This window comes from Pantherophis guttatus, chromosome 1 (genome assembly GCF_059756535.1).
Source record: "Pantherophis guttatus breed Tessera chromosome 1, ASM5975653v1, whole genome shotgun sequence".
NCBI classification, from domain to species: Eukaryota; Metazoa; Chordata; class Lepidosauria; order Squamata; family Colubridae; genus Pantherophis; species Pantherophis guttatus.
The window spans coordinates 272,883,119-272,902,619 of NC_142063.1; the positions used below are offsets into that span (position 1 = coordinate 272,883,119).

At 41.0% G+C, this 19,501-nt stretch overlaps 1 protein-coding gene across 1 annotated transcript; it reads left to right on the forward strand.

Annotated features, from left to right (window-relative positions):
• Positions 1-1,083: 1,083 nt before the first annotated feature.
• Positions 1,084-19,218, forward strand: LOC117672055 (uncharacterized). Its single transcript, XM_034428473.3, has 8 exons — positions 1,084-3,856; positions 4,701-4,916; positions 7,605-7,814; positions 10,373-10,527; positions 11,431-11,593; positions 12,832-13,035; positions 15,732-15,934; positions 17,703-19,218. Exons 1-8 carry the CDS (start codon positions 3,616-3,618, stop codon positions 18,903-18,905), a joined length of 2,595 nt encoding a protein of 864 aa, XP_034284364.1. The 5' UTR covers positions 1,084-3,615; the 3' UTR covers positions 18,906-19,218.
• The last annotated feature ends 283 nt before the right edge of the window (positions 19,219-19,501 follow it).

A 19,501-nucleotide genomic window follows, 5' to 3' on the forward strand; every position in this document is an offset into this window, starting at 1 on the left:
TGCCCCCAACAATCTGGGTCCTCATTTTACTGACCTCGGAAGGATGGAAGGCTGAGTCAACCTTGAGCCGGTCAGAATCAAACTGCCAAACTGGCAGCCGGCAATCAGCAGAAGTAGCTTGCAGTATTGCATTCTAACCACTGCGCCACCACATCAATTCTGCTCCACAGGACCAGACCGCTTTCAGGCTCGATAGGGTAGCAGCAGCAGCAGCACCTCCTGGAAAGATGGATTTTATAACCGAGTTCACTCCGAGCTTGCAATTTCGCTCTGGCTCAACATTGAAAGGCAGCTTTCAAAACTGCCCGCTACTTCTCATTCACGGTTGTTTCGCCATTCCGACAGACTTTTACGCCTGAATGCCACCGAGGCCAAGCTAGTGAATATAAGCTGTCTCCACAAAATCAGCCTTGTTGGGGAACAGTGGTCGCTTTTCCCAAAGGAGTTTTTCAAGAGGCAACTGGACTTTCTGGTTGTTGTTGTTGTTTTCTTTGAAGAAGTTTTGCTTCTCATCCAGGAAGCTTCTTCGGCTCATTTCTTGGATGTGAAGCGAAATGTCTTCAAAGAAAAGAGGAAAAAAAACCCCTCAGAAAGTCCAGTTGCCTCTTGAAAAAAAAATCTTTGGGACAACCATGACATGGATGACTGAGAAGCTCCATATAGACCAGAGGTCTTCAAACTTGGCAGCTTTAAGACTTGCGGACTTCAATTCCCAGAATTCTCCAGCCAGCTATGCTATGCTGGAGCTATGCTATGCTATTGCTATGCTGGCTGAAGAATTCTGGGAGTTCAAGTCCACAAGTCTTAAAGCTGCCAAGTTTGAAGACCTGTGATATAGACGGTGGTCGCTTTTTCGCTTCCATTTCAGCGCTTTGGAACGCCCGTCCTCTTTGAACTCAGAACGAAAACCGGCGCCCTCGGGTCTTCCTCTATTGTGGCCACAAGTCCGGGAGAAGCCCCGCCCCTCCTTTCACAGTTTCCCGCTCTATTCCTGCTGCCTCCGCTATGGAACTGAGGCGCGGCTTAAATTCGACGATCTCCTGCCACCCACCCCTTTCCCCCACCCCTTTAAGCGAGCGTTCTAACGGAGGGCTCGACGTCATACGTCACAAAGCTTTCGCTTTCCTTTGGAAAACTGGAAGCGTGATCTTTCTCTGAGTCAGCGTCCTTCGCTGTGGGATTTGGAGGCTGGGCTAGGAGAAGGGAGTGTAAATGTGGGCGGTGGGAGACCGGAGCTTCGCAGAGAAGGCGCTGGAGGGCTGCATCCCATAATAACGGGGCGACCCACCGTTGTCTAGGCTAACTGTTGGGACAAGGAGGGATACGGAATAGCTCAAGAGAAGGAGAATAGCGGTGGCATTATCGTAGGGTATCACGTAAAGGAAGAGGTATTAAGATAGGCACACAATAGGTATATGGGAACAGGAACGGGATGGCCTGAATTGGACTTTGTATTACATACAGACACTGGATTAATTCTGAAGCATATTTATTGAGAAACTCAACTTGAAACTGATTAGCCACAGAGCTTTTGGCATTATTTAAACATGTGTTATTTAAGAAATCCTGTTGCTAACACTTAAGTGCTTGGGAGATTCTCAGCCATCCAGGTCATTGGTTGTCCCAAAGGTGCTTTTTCAAAAGGCAACTGCATTTTGTTTTTTCCTTGAAGATCTTTGGCTTCTCATCCATGGTCAGAACTGAAGAAGCCTCTTGGATGAGATACGAAAAACTAAAGTCCAGTTGCCTTTTGGATTGTTAACATTGTTAAAGATTATTGGATAGTCCTATACTTTGGTTAGAAATGGGAAGAAGTTGGTTCAGTTGGTTATTTACATGATACCTTTAAATTGGTAGCATATTCAGAAAACTGAACCAAGATGCTTTTGAGCATCTACAAAATGTGTTCATTAGGTAAATTAAGTTCTGCCTTGAAAAGGAGGTTGGACTAGAAGATCCCTTCCAACCCTTTTCTATGTTTTAAATCAGAGGATGTGACTGATTTTATTGTTCGACTGCAGTTGGAATATTCAAAAACACTTGAATGCTAATTTTTGGTGTAATGGTTGTAGGACAATTTGCTTTTTAGTAATAATGATTGCTTGCAGGCTTGTACAGAAACATGCCTGAAATTATGGATATTTTATGTGTGGGTGAGAAATTGGGTAGACAAAAGAGTTTGAACACCTCTTTGGAAAGACTAAGCTGTGCAGGACATGAAACTGGACAATATAAGAATCACAATCTGGACAGGCATCCTAGTTTCAAGCTGCTGATACTCTTTGTTTTCCATGAATCACCTGGAAAGGGAGAGAAAAGAAGATAACACATGTTGGGGGTTGTACAAAATTAGACCACAGGTTAAACGTAGTTTATGTTCAGATGGTTGCCCATTTTGGTTTTAAATAAACAATAAATTGCTACAATATTTCTTTTAAAAATACTATGCAGATTTTTGATTAAAAGAGAAGCAAGGTGCCAAGGCAGCAACTCTGCACTTTTTCAAATTAAATGCATTTTTGTGCAACAGCTGTATGATTACAGAATAAAGTGTAGCTGTTTTAAGGACTTGCAAACCAATGCTGCATTAGTGCCCCTTTAAACCTTGACATATTCTGATCTAGAGCATTTCTTTTTTTCAGAAGCCTGCACAGCCATACTTTTTCCACTTTAAATGAGCATAAAATTATTACTGCATCTTTCTAAATTATAAGAGAACATGATAATGAATGTGTTTGTGTGGTTTTAATCAAATCTATTCCCTCAATAAATTAATATATCTGCTTTTAAGCAAAAATAATTTTAAGAAAAAGGAGGAACCGATATTTGTGCTAGAATGATTTCATAATCTCTGTATTTTTCCACTTTGAACAGATATTCTATATATAATAAAGTTAAATATTTTTTTCTGTAAATAAGCTGAATCAGGTAAGTGCCTTGATATACTAACACAATAACTCTATTTTTTATTGAGTATATGTATACAAAATATTTAGAAGTATATGTAACATCTTTTAGATAACTTACGAAAAGTTGTAAATAAATAGTTAAGTCAGCTTTGCCAGCGGGCAGTGCAGATAGTTTTTCAGGTTATGAAGACAATTGGGACTGGAAATTGCCATTGGTAAGCAATGCAGTTATGCATTTTCATGTGACTGTGCTGTTTAGGGATGGCAATCCAATTGTCATCATTAAGAAACCATGAGGTGGATCATTAAACACAGATCTTATATGACAGTGAATTCCAACTTCCTGCTCGCTTCCCCATTTACTTTCCTACTGGAAAGTCGGCAGGAAACTTTGGAAATTGCACTCGCACGATAGCAGCTGCTGCAACATTGCAATTGCAAACCAAGTGCCAAGAACCCAGATCTCAATCGTGTAACTGCGGAGACGCTGTGATGGCTGGAACTCTGCAGACCAATCATAAGTGCCTCCTGTTGAGCATTGTCACAAGTTTGAACGGTTGTTGACATGGTCGTAATGCAAGCACCACTTTTATATGCATCCTGCTTTAGTAAGAAAATTCTGATTATTGGACAGGTGTGCTGAATCTTTTCTATTTGAGAAATTAATGATACTTTTTTTTGTCTCTACAATTCTTTGTTCCCAGTCATGCCTACCTTAAAAAAATTTCGCGCTATGATCAATAAACGGAGATTAACAAGAACATGTACTTTGGATGAGATCAAGACAGATATCTCTTTTTTACATCCCCCTCCGAATGGGGGTTGGGGCTGGGTTGTAGTCTTAGCTGCTGCTACTCACTGCTTGCTTGTCAGTGGATTTCATAGCGCCTTTGGTGTTTACATGCTGCCCCTTCTTGACACTTTTAAATCAAGTAACTCGCAGATAGGTAGGTCATTGTTACATTAAGATTTCCAGCATAGCTTTGATATATTGTACTACAGTTTTGTTTACAAATATACTTTGCTTAACAGTCTGTAAGCAAATGGTTTAAACTATATGTCAGTGCTCTTGAAAACCACAAGAATTGGAGTCATTTACATCAGTAAAACCAGGGGTGAAATGCTCCCAGTTCTGACCGGATCGCCCGATCCGGTAGCGATGGCAGCAGGTGGTTCGGAGAACTGGTAGCAAAAATCCCTCCCCCCCATGCCCAGCTGAGCCGCGCAATCATCAGAGGCTGTTTTTTTACTTTTAAAAGCATTTTTTCTACAACCTCTTTGGCCAAAAAAATGCTTTTAAAAGTAAAAAAAAAGCCTCTGATGATCGCGCGGCTCAGCTGGGATCGTCAGAGGCTTTTCAAAGCATTTTTTTGCAACCCCTTCGGCCGAAGAGATTGTAGGGAAAAAAATGCCTTTAAAAGCCTCTGGCGATCCCAGCTGACTTCCCTGATCATCAAAGGCTTTTCAAAGCATTTTTTTCTGCAACCTCTTCAGCCGAAGAGGTTATAGGGGAAAAATGCCTTTAAAAGCCTCTAGCAATCCCAGCTGACTTGCCTGATCGTCAGAGGCTTCTAAAAGCATTTTTTTCTGCAACCTCTTAAGGTTGTAGAAAAAATGCTTTTAAAAGTAAAAAAAAAAGTTGGCCACGCCCCCCCAGTCACATTACTCCCCCCCAAGCCATGCCCACAGAACCAGTAGTAACAAATTTTAGATTTCATCCCTGAGTAAAACAAGTGATTTGATATTACTATTTTTTTTATATGTTTAATTAAATACATTTGTCTTTTTAAGCTTGGATTGGATCTGTCAGCTATGCTTTCATTATGATTTTTGGTCCTGTTTCTGGAAAACTTCTGGTGAAGTATGGAGCTATAAAAGTGGCGATAATTGGAAATCTAGTGACCATAGGTGGTCTAGTGTGGTCATCATATACTCAGAAATTACCAATGCTGTTTTTCACTCATGGAATCATTGTTGGTGTGGGATCAAGTCTGGCTTACACTCCAGGTAACACTTTACGTTAAAATCAAATTTTGTCACACATTTCTTCTGCTTTTGAAAACATATTTTTGCTTTGCTTTGCTTTGCTTTGCTTTGCTTTGCTTTGCTTTGCTTTGCTTTGCTTTGCTTTGCTTTGCTTTGCTTTGCTTTGCTTTGCTTTGCTTTGCTTTGCTTTGCTTTGCTTTGCTTTGCTTTGCTTTGCTTTGCTTTGCTTTGCTTTGCTTCTGTGGCAGAAAAATAATGTCATATAGCACTTTTCATGAAAAAATAATAACTGCGCTATCTTTATTTTGAAAGATGTAACTGATAACAGTACATATATAGAACAAGGTATCATACATATCTCATCTAGTATCCAGCCTGCCAGTCAGAGCTAATTTGGCTCTTATTCCAAGGAATGCTGAGCAGCCATAATCTAAACTAGACTTTAGGAAATTCTACTCCTGGGTTATTTTCTATCCAGAATGCTGTTTCCATCATATTGTTAGAGAAGGGTGCAAAATGCCTGAATTTAATTTGATTTCTTAAAAGTCAAAATAAATATAGTAGGTCTGTTAAATCTGATAAATTTAACATGCCTGTTTTAGTCCTTTTCAGTCCATTGGTATTTGCCTTAAGTTACACTGGGGGTGGATGGGGGTGGGGGCTAATTGAGAAATTCTCTAGACTTCTGGAAAGATTTCTAACTGAATTTGAAAGGCTAGGAAATGGCCCACCAAACCTTGCATACTTACAAAATGTCATCCTGCCCATCACTAAGGGAGTAAATCCCAGTTATTTCATTCATCAGATTTAAAATTAGTTTGGTTTGCAAATGACCTCAGCATACATGCAACTGAGAGCAAGCCTTATTGACTGTAAATAGTAGCATGGTTTTTAATTGGGTCCAATGAAAAGCAATGGCCGTATGTGTAAGTGTAGGAAGTTAGCACCCATCCCTTTCCTAGAAGAATGAAATATTTTGGGAAATATTAAAGAGGCAGAATATTATGTTTTCCTGGATGAGAAATGGAGAAGCATGTTTTAAAGACAAAGCAGCTCCCACCTTCCTGCCCCCACACCCTTTGTTAATGGGCCAGAAGCAGAAACTCAATCTTTGTCAATGGACCTCATCTGCAAGACAATGGGACCCATCTAGGTCAGAAACTCACCACATGACACCTGGGAAGATTACATCAACCAGCAGGGCTAGCTAAGACCCCCACTCCCTGGAAGTCTAACAACCAATCAGGATACTCTTTCTGGGCCCCAGGAAGTTCAAAGCCAGAGAGAGCATAAAACCCGGAGACTCACTGTATCTGCCCCTTTTCTGTTCAGGAACTCAAGCCATGTGATCCTGTCCACCATTAAACCATCTTTCCAAGCAGTCTCCATGTTTCCAGTGTCTTTTTCCCCACTTGGAGCAGAACCTAGAAGGATATTTCTTCCAACATAAGAAGGGTGGTCTGGATATTTCCTCCAGTTGGACAGAACGCCCCTCCTGTTCAACATTTATGTGAAGCCGCTGGGTGAGATCATCCGTGGTTTTGGGGTGGAGTTCCATCAGTACACTGATGATACTCAGCTGTACATCTCCACCCCAGACTATTCCAACGATGCCTTGGAAGTGATGTCCTAGTGCCTGGAGGCCGTGCGGGTCTGGATGGGGAGAAATAGGCTTCGACTCAACCCTTCCAAGACTGAGTGGCTGTGGCTGCCGGTGTCCCAGTATAGCCAGCTGGCGCCATTGCTTGTTATTGGGGGTGAATCATTGGCCCCCACGGAAAGGGCCCGCAACTTGGGCGTCCTCCTGGATGCACGGCTGTCTTTAGAAGAGCATATGACGGCCGTGGCCAGGGGGGCTTTCTATCAGGTTCACCTGATATGCCAGTTGCGCCCCTTTCTGGATCGGGACTCCCTACGCACGGTCACTCAAGCACTCGTCACTTCTCGTCTGGACTATTGTAACGCTCTCTACATGGGGCTCCCCTTGGGGTGCACCCGGAGGCTCCAACTGGTGCAGAATGCGGCCACGCGGGGGATTATGGGAGCGGCGGGGCATTCCCATGTGACTCCTCTCCTGCGGGAGCTGCATTGGCTTCCGGTGGACTTCCGGGTGCGCTTCAAGTTGTTGGTGTTTACCTTTAAAGCACTCCATGGCTTAGGGCCGGAGTACTTAAGGGACCGCCTTCTGCCACCAATTGCCTCCCACTGGCCAGTTTGCTCCCACAGAGAGGGCCTCTTCAGGGTGCCGTCAGCCAGACAATATCGGCTGGCGACCCCCAGGGGGAGAGCCTTCTCTGTGGTGGCACCTACCCTCTGGAACAATCTACCCCCAGAGATACGAGTGATTCCAGACCTCCGGACTTTTCGTCAGGCCCTTAAAACCTATTTTTTTCAGTTAGCCTGGCTGTCCTGATTTTATGGTGGGTTTTTAAAATTTGATATTGGTTTTAATTGAAATGTTTTAAATTATGGGCCAAATTTTATTTAATTATTTTAAATCTATTTTAACTTTTGTGTACAAATGTTTTACTTTGGCTGTTCACGCCCTGAGTCCGAAAGGAGAAAGACGGTATAGAAATCTGAAAAATAAATAAATAAATAAGCTTTCTCCTTTCCCAGATATCTTTCTTGTGTTAAATAAAATGGAGTGAGATGTGACCGGACTTCAATATAAAACAACTACTTTAAATTACTATTTTTTCTTGATAGGCCTGATAATGGTTAGCCTTTACTTTACTACAAAGCGTTCATTTGCCACTGGATTGGTGATGGCTGGTGGGGCTGCAGGAACCTTCGTACAGAATAAACTTCAGTATTATCTAATTCAGAAACTTGGATGGAGAGATAGTTTGCGTGTGTATAGTGGAATTCTATCCATATGTATTTTTGCTGGATTTGCATACAAGCCTCTTCAAAAACGTATGTAACTGCTTTGGGCATTTTTAATTAAATATTTCCTTTTGTCTGTGGGGGAAGGGAATCCATATTGGGTAAAATGATAATACAAAATAACACAAAGAGTTCTTTTCAGGCTTCTGAATTCCCCTACACAATGACTCAGACAAAACACAACTATGCCTCCCCTCCCCCAATAAATAAGTAACAAAATGGGAATAAAAGGTAATTAAATCCAACATTTAGGACAACTATTGCAACCATGTTTGCAATTTGATCTCAATCTGGGATGGGGGTTATAGACTGAATGCCCCAATGGATAGTGTCATATAGCAAATGGAAATTATGTGAGAGGTACAAGAAATGGTGCATTACTTAAATTAAAATGTGACCCTACATTATCTACATTATCTCAGCTCCCTTTCATAGACTGACCCTTTCTCATTTTATTTAAATTGGGGCAAATCTTTAATAAGATAATATATAACCATTGACTATATATAGAATTATAGCAATAGAACTTAGAGTTAGATACCGTTTCACAGTGCTTTAAAAGCCTCTCTAAGCAGTTGACAGAGTCAGCATATTGCCCACAACAATCTGGGTCTTCATTTTACTGACTTCGGAAGGATGGATTACAAAAGCATCCTAGGACTGTTTTGAAAAGGTAGCTATATTTAATTTAATTTAATTTAATTTCCCTGGTATATCTAGTAATTCAGTTTTTCTGCATCTGGATGTGGGTGTGATGTAGCAGCCAATAATGTGAAATAGAGCAGAAAATGTATGTCTTGTAAGTCATAAATTCATTGGACATGCGAGTGGATAAGAACTTGACACATCTTAAGTGTACAGTAAAAGTAGGTTTCACAATCATGTATTTATTAAATTCAGATTCTGGTCAAAGATTGTAGTGACATTTGTCTGTCAGGGATTATTTCAGGTTGTTCAGTCACTAAATCCCGTCTGACCCTTGGTGATCCCATGGACCATCGCACCTCCCTGTCTTCTCTGTCTTCTCCTGTCCTCCACTGTCTCCCGGAGTCTAACCATGCTCACTGCATCAATGACACTCATCCTCTGCCGTCCCCTTCTCTTTTGCCTTCAGTCTTTCCCAGCATCAGGGTCCTCTCTTCTCATTTAGTGGCCAAAGTATTTGAGGTTCAGCTTCAGTATCTGTTTTTCTAAAGGACAGTCAGGGTTGATTTCATTTAGGATGAAGCTATTTCAAGAGGCTGAATATAAATGCAAGATCAGACCCATATGGCCTGGCCATAGCTAGAATTTAAGGAAGTCATCATGTTTGATCCCCCCCACCCCCCCAGATCTCAGGTATTCCACTATAGATTTTTTGGTAACTTCTATTCTTCCAAAATTACGTTTATCATCTCTCTTATTTATCATTCTGTCTCCAGTCCAATTTGGGTTTTCAGATGATAAGAATTCTGGAAAGGACTAGCTCAGTTATTGTCAATAAAGAGACCTATCACTTTGACTGTTTGCTTCTTTTATTTAATAAATTTATAGGGCAGCTTTGGAGAACAGAAAAGCTGTCACATATTAATTAGGAAAGACCCTGTCAGTATGCCTTATAATAGAAGAGAAATCCATTCTGCTGGAAATGCTGTAGTTTAATTCCTGAAATTCATGTTTACTGTCCCTTTCATTTCAGTAAAGCCTGTTAAGATTTTGGGTAAACACATGCTTGGAAAAAAGACTGTTTTCAGTTTAACACCCCAGAACTTGAGACATAGGACTTCACTAAAGCAATTCAATTCACTTCTTAAATCACCCATGCTGTTTGCTTCCAGGAATACAAATTGCAAATAAAAGCGACTAAGAAATTGCGTCACGTATCTGCAACAAATTTCCTTAACCTGGGGGAAACTGAGTTAAATTGCAGCTCCCATTATCCAGTCAGCCTTATCAAGTAGACTAGACTTAGAAATCAATGCCACATACTTTAGGTCTAAAATTACTTTTTATTGGAAGAGCTATAGTAAAAAAATTCTTGCAACTCCCAATGTGTTTCATTTTGCCCTCACTTTATCTTTGTGTGAACTAGAGAGGGGTGTGTCTGAGATGATTACTGAAATTAGTTTCTTGGAATGGACTTAAGGCACACTTGTTTGATGGTTGCTTTGGTACTGGCTTTTCCTCATGTTTTTCTAGGCCATTCCCTCATGCCTTTTACCCATTTCCACCCAACATGCTGGCTGCGTTTTGGAAATTGCAGGCACCAGGTAGAAAAAAAAACCTGATGTGATCCCTATTCATGATAAAAGCAATCTTTTTGTGTACAAGGAACTCATTCTCCCTAATGGCTGTACCTGCTCCAGCCGTGTCCAACAAGAAATGTTAGCATAGGTTCTTATGGTATATAAAACCATTCTTTGCAATCATCAAAATAATTGGTTAAACATCACACAAATTTGTCCTCTGCTCATTTGTGATACGCTTTTTATTTATGCAGGTTGCACATAACTGTTGTATGTATTGCTTTCTGTTGAAATTCATCAGTATTCTAGGGCATTTGTAAAGAGCAGCAATAATTTCTCTTGTTTTTACTTTGTATTTTAAAGACAGAGCTCATCCAAGTGTAGTTGAAAAATTTAAAACATCGCCACTAAGAGGTTTTATAGTTGATTTAGGTTTATGGAAAGATCGTATTTTTGAGGCATGGGTCAGTTCTCTTGGATTAGCAAAATTTGGATTCTACATACCTTTTGTGCATATGGTAAGTTGTCATATATATATATATATATATATATATATTGGCTTTTCTGTTACAGCTTGGAACAAGGATCCCCTGGTTTGCAACCAGGCTGTGGTAATGGCTGGCGAGTGTGTGTGTGCACAAGCGCATCTTCACTTGCATGAACACTGGCTGAGCGCATGTGCATGCTCCATTTAAGTGAGTGGAGGGCCCATGTGCACAAATGGAGCTTCCGGCCGCTCGTGTGGAACCATCTCCTCTCCCACCCCACTGGTCTGCAAAGCCGGAAAAGTTGGGGAACTCTGGCTTAGAATGCTTATTTTTATATCATATGTAAAACCTGTATATTCTAAATATTTTAAGACATGTGGCTAAACATTCAATCTTTTCCAGTCTTTTAATCCTTAACTCAATTGCGGAGAAGGGTTGCATCAATCTGGGCCACATTGATTAATTTGTAGTAGCTGTAAGATTGCCCTTTGTACATAATAGGTAAGTGGCCACTGCGAACAAGAGAAAATTTATTTCAGTAGTGTCAGATACACCAACTGCAGTAGTAATAACTTTCAAAACTTGAATAATACTCCGTCAATTACTTTCGAGGAATAATTTTTGAAGAAAACATGGTATCACCTCAGGACCTAAATTTGGATCAAATCAAGTCCCCTCTCAGTTTGATTTTTGGCAATGCATTATGGAGGCACCAATGAAGGTAGAAGTATCAAGAGAGGAGTATGAAATGTTTGAATTGTCAATCAGTCACATCTATTTTTTTTGCTGACTATTTGCATAAACCTTTAAACAAGTATCACTGAATTTGCGGCTATACTTAATTAAATAATTAGCTTAATTATATGACTAGTGCTCACCAAACAGAGTACTTTTAACCTGACAAGTTAAAAATCACTGTCCCTTTTTTTGCAGATGAAACTTGCAGGTGATTTGGGTATTCCTTTGGAAAAAGCATCCTACATTATGGTAGGACTTGGAGTAAGCAGCATGATTAGTTGTCTTATGTTTGGAAAAATTTGTGATAGTGAAAATATCGACCGACTTTATATTAATCAGGCATCCATATTATCTGTTGGTAAGTTTCACAGTAAGCTTCTGAATGTGTTTTGTCTGAGAAATTATAGTTTTAGACCTAGTAACATCTAGAGCAGTGGTGGCAAACCTTTTACTTACCGAGTGCCAAACAGGAACGCGCTTTGCATCCTGCGCACGCTCGCATGCCATCCGCGGTAACGCAGGGCTCCTCCCCACGTGCTACATGCTCAACTGCACCATCTAGCCCACACTGTGTGCACATTCTCACCATATGCGCATGCGCACAGTTTTTGCATGTGCAGTGCATGCGCACTAACACTGTCTGTGCATGCATGCACAATCTCGCACACATGCACAGGAGAGCTCCGAAGACCAGTTGGGTCCCCTGAATTGCACGCATGCGCATCAGAGGCCTGAACACTAGCTGGGGCGCGCACGCATACACAATTTCAGGTGAGCTTGGTGACAGCTCACGTGCTCGGAAAAATGGTTCTGTGTGCCACTTCCGGCACGCGTGCCACAGGTTCACCAACACAGGTCTAGAGTATCACTACTTGCAGATATGAGTTATATAAACACAACTGCAAGTTAACACTGTTGCCAAATCTTCTTGAGGCCATTCTTGTCATGGCTTGAATTCCAGTTCCCACAGTCACTGGTGAACATGATGAGTAGGAATTAGGGAAATGGAATCTGACACATGAGGTGGGTTCTAGATTGGGAGAACCTAATTTCTTATGCTACTCTAGTAGAAGACACTGGGCACTTGGAATCAATGCATAGGTTCCTCAATATGTAGCATGGAAGATAGCGCACTACTACTTTTTTTTTTTTTTTGGTTTGATTTATATGCCGCCCTTCTCCGGAGACTCAGGGTGGCTTACAATGCGTTAAGCAATAGCCTTCATACTTTTGTATATTTATACAAAGTCAGCTTATTGCCCCCACAGTCTGGGTCCTCATTTTACCTACCTTAGAAAGGATAGAAGGCTGAGTCAACCTTGAGCCTGGTGAGATTTGAACTTGCAGTAATTGCAGGCAGCTGATGTTAATAACAGTGCTTTAGTCTGCTGCGCCACCAGGGCTCTCTGCGCCACTACTCTGCGCCACTACTACTTTCTGTGCTTGAGAAACAAAATTTTTGGTAAGCAGAACTAAAATATTGGAAATTAGCATGGCAAAGCCTGATGAAGTTGTTCTATCTCAGTTAACATTATAGGGTAAATAAATACATTTTGTTCATATTGAAACCTATGTCCTTCATGTTTTATTTTTCAGGTGTGGTCTACTTTATTATTCCTCATTGCACATCTTTTGGCGCTCTAGTAGCCATTTGCTCCCTTTTGGGATTTTTTGATGCAGGAAACTATGTTCTCCTACCTGTCCTTACATTTGATTTGATGGGAGCAGAGAGAATGCCTGTTGCGTGGGGATTTATGATGGCTGTCAACGCAATTAGCTGTTTTGGTCCACCCTTTGCAGGTAAACCAGTTAGTGTGATTCTGCGATTTGTCTGTAAAGAACATTGTTATCCTAGAGCCATGATGGCGAACCTATGGCACACGTGCCAGAGTAGTGCCCTCTCTGTGGGCACGTAAGCCGTCACCCCAGTCCAGGTCAGCTGGTCTTCGGGTCTCTGCTGCACATGCGCAAGGGATAGGGTGCATGAGGGGAGTGCGTGCTAATATGCAGGGTGTGTGCGGGCAGCCCCGCATGCATGCACAGGGGCATGCACATTGCATTTTGGGGTTTCGGGCTTTGGGCATTCAGTCCAGAAAAGGTTAGCCATCACTGGCCTAAAGAAAACTATATTGCTGATGTGTCCAAGAACTGATTCTTCCCAAGACTTGCCTGATTATTTGCTTATTATATTTGTATGCCTGCAAATCTCACTGCATACAGCAGTGAATGAAAAAGAAAACCCAATAAATATTTAAAAAGAGTCATGTTTCAAAACAATAAAATAGCACCCAAGCAAGGGGAATGATATGAACCACAGTAAGATAGTATCACAGGATTTCCCCAGTCCGCTAGGACCCCCAGGTCTGATGGTACAGTCAGATCCTGAGGGACTTGTGGAATATTGAAAGGGATGGACCTAGCCTCACTTCTGGGGGTAGAAGATCTCATAATGGGAGTGCCACACCAAAGACAGCCGGTCTTCTGGGACCCAAGTTTAATTCCCTAATAATTGGGACATGCAGCCTGCTTTCTCTGGCAGATTTGGTAGGACAAGCAGATACAATGAGGAAGAACCAGACCTCTCCTCCTCAACTGCCATCACCTGGAATCAGCCCTGGAGAAAGGAAGTGAACTAGAACAGCACTCTTATCACCCACTCCCAATCGAAGTCAATCCAGAAAGACTCCATGGTCAATGGTATCAAAAACTGCAGAGAGGTCAAATAGGGCAAGGATGGATGCATGATCCCCTCTCACGCTTGCCTGGCTTCTTGAGGAGGGGGTGAGGCAAATTGACCATCACTAGAACCTACTCACATGGTCCCCTGAACCAGTTTAATCAGCAACGAGGGACATGGATCTAAAGAACAGGTGGCTGAGCTTACAGCCCCAAAGACCCTGTCTGTCTCCTCCGATCAGACAGGTTCATAACTGTTCAGATAATGGCAATATTCCTTCCTAGGTATTTCCACTGGTCCTGCAACAAGGCCAGTGTCCACTTGAGAATGAATCCGAGCAACTTTGTCTGACAGATGGCTGAGGAAATTCCTCCTCATTGCTCCTGCAAGAGGTTCTCTGAGCCCCTCTTAGCCACTCAGGAGCCTGGGAGGACTCATGCCACCCAGAACAGAGTAGCAGGACAGTTATCTGCAGACACAATAAGAACAGAGAATTAACAATGCTTTGCCACACTTACCATATTTTTCAGAGTATAAGACGCACTGGACTATAAGACACATCTACCTTTTTTGGTGAGGAAAACAAGAAAAAGAAATCTGCCTCTGCCTCCCAGCAATTTTGCCTCCTTGCAGCAAACAGCAAGCAGCCTTTACTTTACTTTCATTTTCGTTTTCAGCATAGCTTGATTAGCACAAGGGGAAAAAAAAACTGCTCCAGCAATTTACCTCCTTGCAGCAAGCAGCAAGAGGCCCACGCAAAACAGCTGAGAGCAAATCAGCTGAGAGTTGGGAGGCAGATCCAATCAACCTGTGCTAATTAGGCTGTGCTGAAGCTGAAAGGAGCTGTTTCTTCTTGCTGTTTGCTGCAAGGAGGTAACTGCTGGGAGGCAGAGGCCAAAGGGTGGGGAGTGGGTGGGCGGGGCTACATTCAGTGTATAAGACGCACCTACATTTTCACCTCCTTTTAGGGGGGGGAAAGGTGCATCTTATACTCCAAAAAATACGGTACCACCACTAGATCTTAATGGCATTTCTAGCCCAGGTTTGAATTCATCCCTCATTGAGTGCCAGCAAAACTTTAGATGTCTTTTGTCTTGCTTCATCTCTCTCAACTCCTCTATACAGTGCCACGATCCCTGAAAGGGAAGAAGTCACATGGGTACAATCTGATCCTAAGCTTCATATATCCCCTTATTCCAAGTGGCAACCAGAGCTTTGTAGCACAATAGCAGGGACAACTCTCATTCCCTTTGGAACCTATCTGGGCCCATTAGTCACTAGCGACTTTCCTCTTTCTTTTCTACGTATGCCTATATAGGTACTCATTGTTTAATGACCACTTATTTAGCAACCATTTGAACTTATGACAGCACTGAACAAGTGGTAGTTACAACAGGACTTTGTACCTACAACCATTGCAGTGTCCTGCAGTCACGTAATAAGAATTTCTGTTGCTGGTTTCTCACAAAGTCAGTGGGGAAGCCAGCAGGAAGTCAGAAGCTGTGATCATAAGAGGTTCTCGCTTAATGAACTGCACAATTCTCACTTAACATTGGTAACTCGGAATTTGCAAGAACTGTTGCAGCTAAGCGATATGGTCATTTTTTTTTTTTTTTACATAAAACTACGTTGTTAAATGATGGCGTTTTCAATTCCAATTAGCAGTTAAAACAAGGACCAACTGTTTAGCTTTTTGGATCAGGAAGTATGTGCTGTGATTACTTAAATCTTTTTGATACTGGAATGTATAGTATCATTTGAAAGAAAATTCTGTTTTGGGAAAGGAAGCACAAAAGTAAACAACATATTTTTATTTCAGGTGCAATGTATGACATGTATGGCAGTTATACCATTGGCTTTGTAGTAACCGGGGTTTGCAATATTGCAGCAGCTGCCATACTCGCTTTAATACCCTGGTTGCAAAGAGAAGCAGTCCAGTCAACAAAAAACTACATTAATGCTTCTGTATGTGTAATAACCAATACCATAGTGCCTTGGCAATCTCCAAGTCCTTCATTAGGGGTAAGGAGTATTTGATGACATTTATTTTTCTAAACAAGAAAATTTAACCATCTCCTCCTCCTCCTCCTCCACCACCATCACCTCCTCCTCCTCTAGTATGAATTCTGTACCAGCCTGATCTTTGATAGACATTTTATCACAATGACCCTTTCATGTTATTAGCATTTCTGTTGACAGGTGGTAGAGAAATTAATATAAAATCTTCATCATGGTCTTTGTGATTTGCTCAAACAGGATGTGCCAGCTACGCGAAGAGTCATTTAAACGTCTCAGAGTTTAGAGTTTGGCATGAACCCCTGCCCTTTGTGTGGTTCCAGCTATTTTTAAAAAATTACATCACAAGCAACATGCTTAGCTAATTTCTCCAGAGATTCCCCCCAATTCTGTTATTTTCTTTTTCTTTTTTGTCATTTTATTCATTTTTATTTGTTCCTAGACAAATGCAAAGAATAAGAAGTACAGTTTCATTGGCGTTTGCCTTTAAGATTCTTGAAGGCCCTTTTAATAAATGCCAGAAGTAGGGAGTAACCCACCCTGAAATACCTTATGCCCTTTTGTCTGGGAAAAGGCTACATTACACAGTTTGATAAAAAATATCAGATGTTCATAAAGAAGGCCTGATATAATTACTCTTCCTGTCAGAAATTCATTGGATATGGTACTAAAAGCTGTTGAACCCATAGCATCTGAATGTCTAGTTGAAGCCTCAGTTCCCATCTGCCTCAAAAACTGTACACTTAGTTCTTGTTCAGTGACCGCAGTTGGGACCAGCATCTCAGTCATTAAGCAAAGTAGTTGCTAAATGAAGAATCATGTGACTCTTACTGCATGTGATTTTACTTCAGCCTTCCTGCTTACAGTATCAGAAGGATACAACTCCGATTGTATGGTTGGGAAGATCTCCAAATGGTTGGGAAGGTCTCCAAATTTGATTCATGAGGAAGCTGAGTAAAAGATTGGATCTTACAGCCCTTTTCCCTCACTCCCTCTGGAATGCTTGCCTTCACGCTGCAATAATTAGTGAGGAGGAAATGAATGTTTATATTTACAATTTTTGGAAAGGAAGTGATTACAAGGGAGTAAGGCTTGAGTTTTGGTTTGGGATCACAGTTCTTACAAGCTGATTGAGGATGTTGGGAATTAAAATCACTCTCTCTATATTTTATAATTGTCCCAAAGCAGAGATTGAAGGCTATGTGGAAGTATGGTTTATAGCCAATGAATCTGAAGATTTAAATTATAGATTTCAAAAGGAATTTGAACAGTGATCATGATAATAGATTATAGACTTTTAAAATCAGATGTACACTGTCTTTATCTCAGATACATAGTGTGAATTTAGATTACAATGAGAAAATGTGTTTGGTGTAAACTTCCTCCTTACCTATTTTCTCCCTTCCCTTATTTATTTACTTAGTGGGAAGAAGAGGTGATTACGCCAGGAGTGAAATGTTCCTGGATTGGACCGGATTGCCCGATCCGGTAGCGATTTTTCCCTGTGGTTCGGCGATTCGGTAGCGATCGCCGCCCAGGTGTCATTACTTCCTGGTTTTAACCAGGAAGTAATGTTTTTTTACCTGCTGTGCATGCGCAGAAGGTTTTGCGGATGCGTAGAAGGTGTGCGTGTGCGCGTGCACTTCCAAACCGGTAAGGAAGGTAAGTAGATTTCACCCCTGGATTACGCCCTGTGTTCAGAGAATGGAAGAATGCTGTTGAACTGCCATCATTAATACTGTCTTTCATAATACATTTATTTGTTTTCTTACAGAGTATTACTTCCTCATTCACAAAATCTATGGTATCTCCTGAACAAAGTATATCAGGCCATTCAAAAGGATTCAGCATGAAGTCCTTTAAGAGCATACTAAAGTCAGATGCAACATCTGGTAAAAATGTGACGTCAGACCGAAGGATTTCTGTGGGTACTGTGGAATATATGAAGGTTTTCCCGGAGCAAGAGGACAATAAAGCTGAGTGGAAGCAAGACTTAACTAAATCAGAATTAGCATCTCTTCATAGTCAAACTTCCATGACCCAGGACCTACACATACCTTGTAGAAAAGAAGATGGAGTGGTCTTGAGTGAGTATGAGGGAGATGAAGAAGAAGCTGAGATTACAACTGGGGTAAGGCCTGCACAAGAACTAACCGTGCCAGAACTATTCATAAGAAGGGAAAGATCAGACTCTAAACAATTGGAGCGTTTTCCTCACAGAAAAGAAGATGGAGTGGCTTTCTTAGATGAGTATGAGGAAGAGGAAGAAGAAGAAGAAGAAGCTGAGATTACAACTGGGGTGAGGCCTGCACAAGAGCTAATTGTGCCAGAACTACTCATGAGAAGGGAAAGATCAGACTCTAAACAATTGGAGCGTTTTCCTCACAGAAAAGAATATGGAGTGGCTTTCTTAGATGAGTATGAGGAAGAGGAAGAAGAAGCTGAGATTGCAACTGGGGTAAGGCCTGCACAAGAGCTAACTGTACCAGAACTATTCATGAGAAGGGAAAGGTCAGACTCTAAACAGTTGGAGCGTTTTCCTCATAGAAAAGAAGATGGAGTGGCTTTCTTAGATGAGTATGAGGAAGAGGAAGAAGAAGCTGAGATTGCAACTGGGGTAAGGCCTGCACAACAGCTAACCATGCCAGAACTATTCATAAGAAGGGAAAGGTCAGATTCTAAACAGTTGGACCGTTTTCCTCACAAAAAAGAAGATGGAGTGGCTTTTTTAGATGACTTTATTAGTGATGAGGAAGAGCATTTGAGATATATGCCTTCTGCCTCTCACAAAAAAGAAGATGGGTCGGTGTTCTTGGAGGATATTGATGACCCTAATGAATATCAAGAGCAGCTTAAGAGCACAACTACATTGAGTCCAATGGAAGATGAAACCAAATCCAAAATGGCATCTGAAAAAAATGAAACTTCTACATCATTGAAAGACTCTGAACACACTTCCTCACAGGAAATGAAATGATGTGATATTTGCTAAAGATGAAGTTAACAATTTACCATCATAAGAGAAGAAACAACAATAATTCATTTGTAGTATTAATGGCATTTGATCTAGCACATCTGTATGACTTAGTAGTAGCAATTTCTTTGTGTTATTCTGTATACTTTTTTCATGCATGTTTACATAGCTTTTACAAATAATTGTTTTTAAAATGATTGTGTTTTTTTCATTATTTTATAACTTAGATGTACAAACAATTTGAAAAGAACTGCATTCCCAGCAGATATTAAAACCATTTGTTTTCTGCTTTTGGAAAATAAACAAGCCTTTAAGTTATTTATGCTTTGTAGCTAAATTGAATTGAGATCACCATGCTATGCAAGATAAAATATCTAGCTCAAACCCTTAATCTTCATTTTCTGCTACTGCATATAAGTGTAAAATTTTGTTCATCATATGGTGCACATATTCAGCTAACTGTTCTTAGTGCTGAGAGATTAGATAATCTAATAGTTTATTGTTTTCATGATCAATATAGGGAAGGAACAATGTAAAGAGACTAAATAGTAATGCATAGCAGGGTACTGTTTAAAATACTGTGTATTTTTCTAATCTGG

What these genes read in the sequence shown, in the direction of transcription:
- LOC117672055 (XM_034428473.3), top strand. Translation starts at nt 3,616, where the DNA reads ATGCCTACCTTAAAAAAATTTCGCGCTATGATCAATAAACGGAGATTA. An exon ending in ATCAAGTAACTCGCAGATAG is followed by an intron (nt 3,857 to 4,700) that starts GTAGGTCATTGT and finishes TGTCTTTTTAAG; the next exon opens with CTTGGATTGGATCTGTCAGC. An exon ending in CTCCAAGTCCTTCATTAGGG is followed by an intron (nt 15,935 to 17,702) that starts GTAAGGAGTATT and finishes GTTTTCTTACAG; the next exon opens with AGTATTACTTCCTCATTCAC.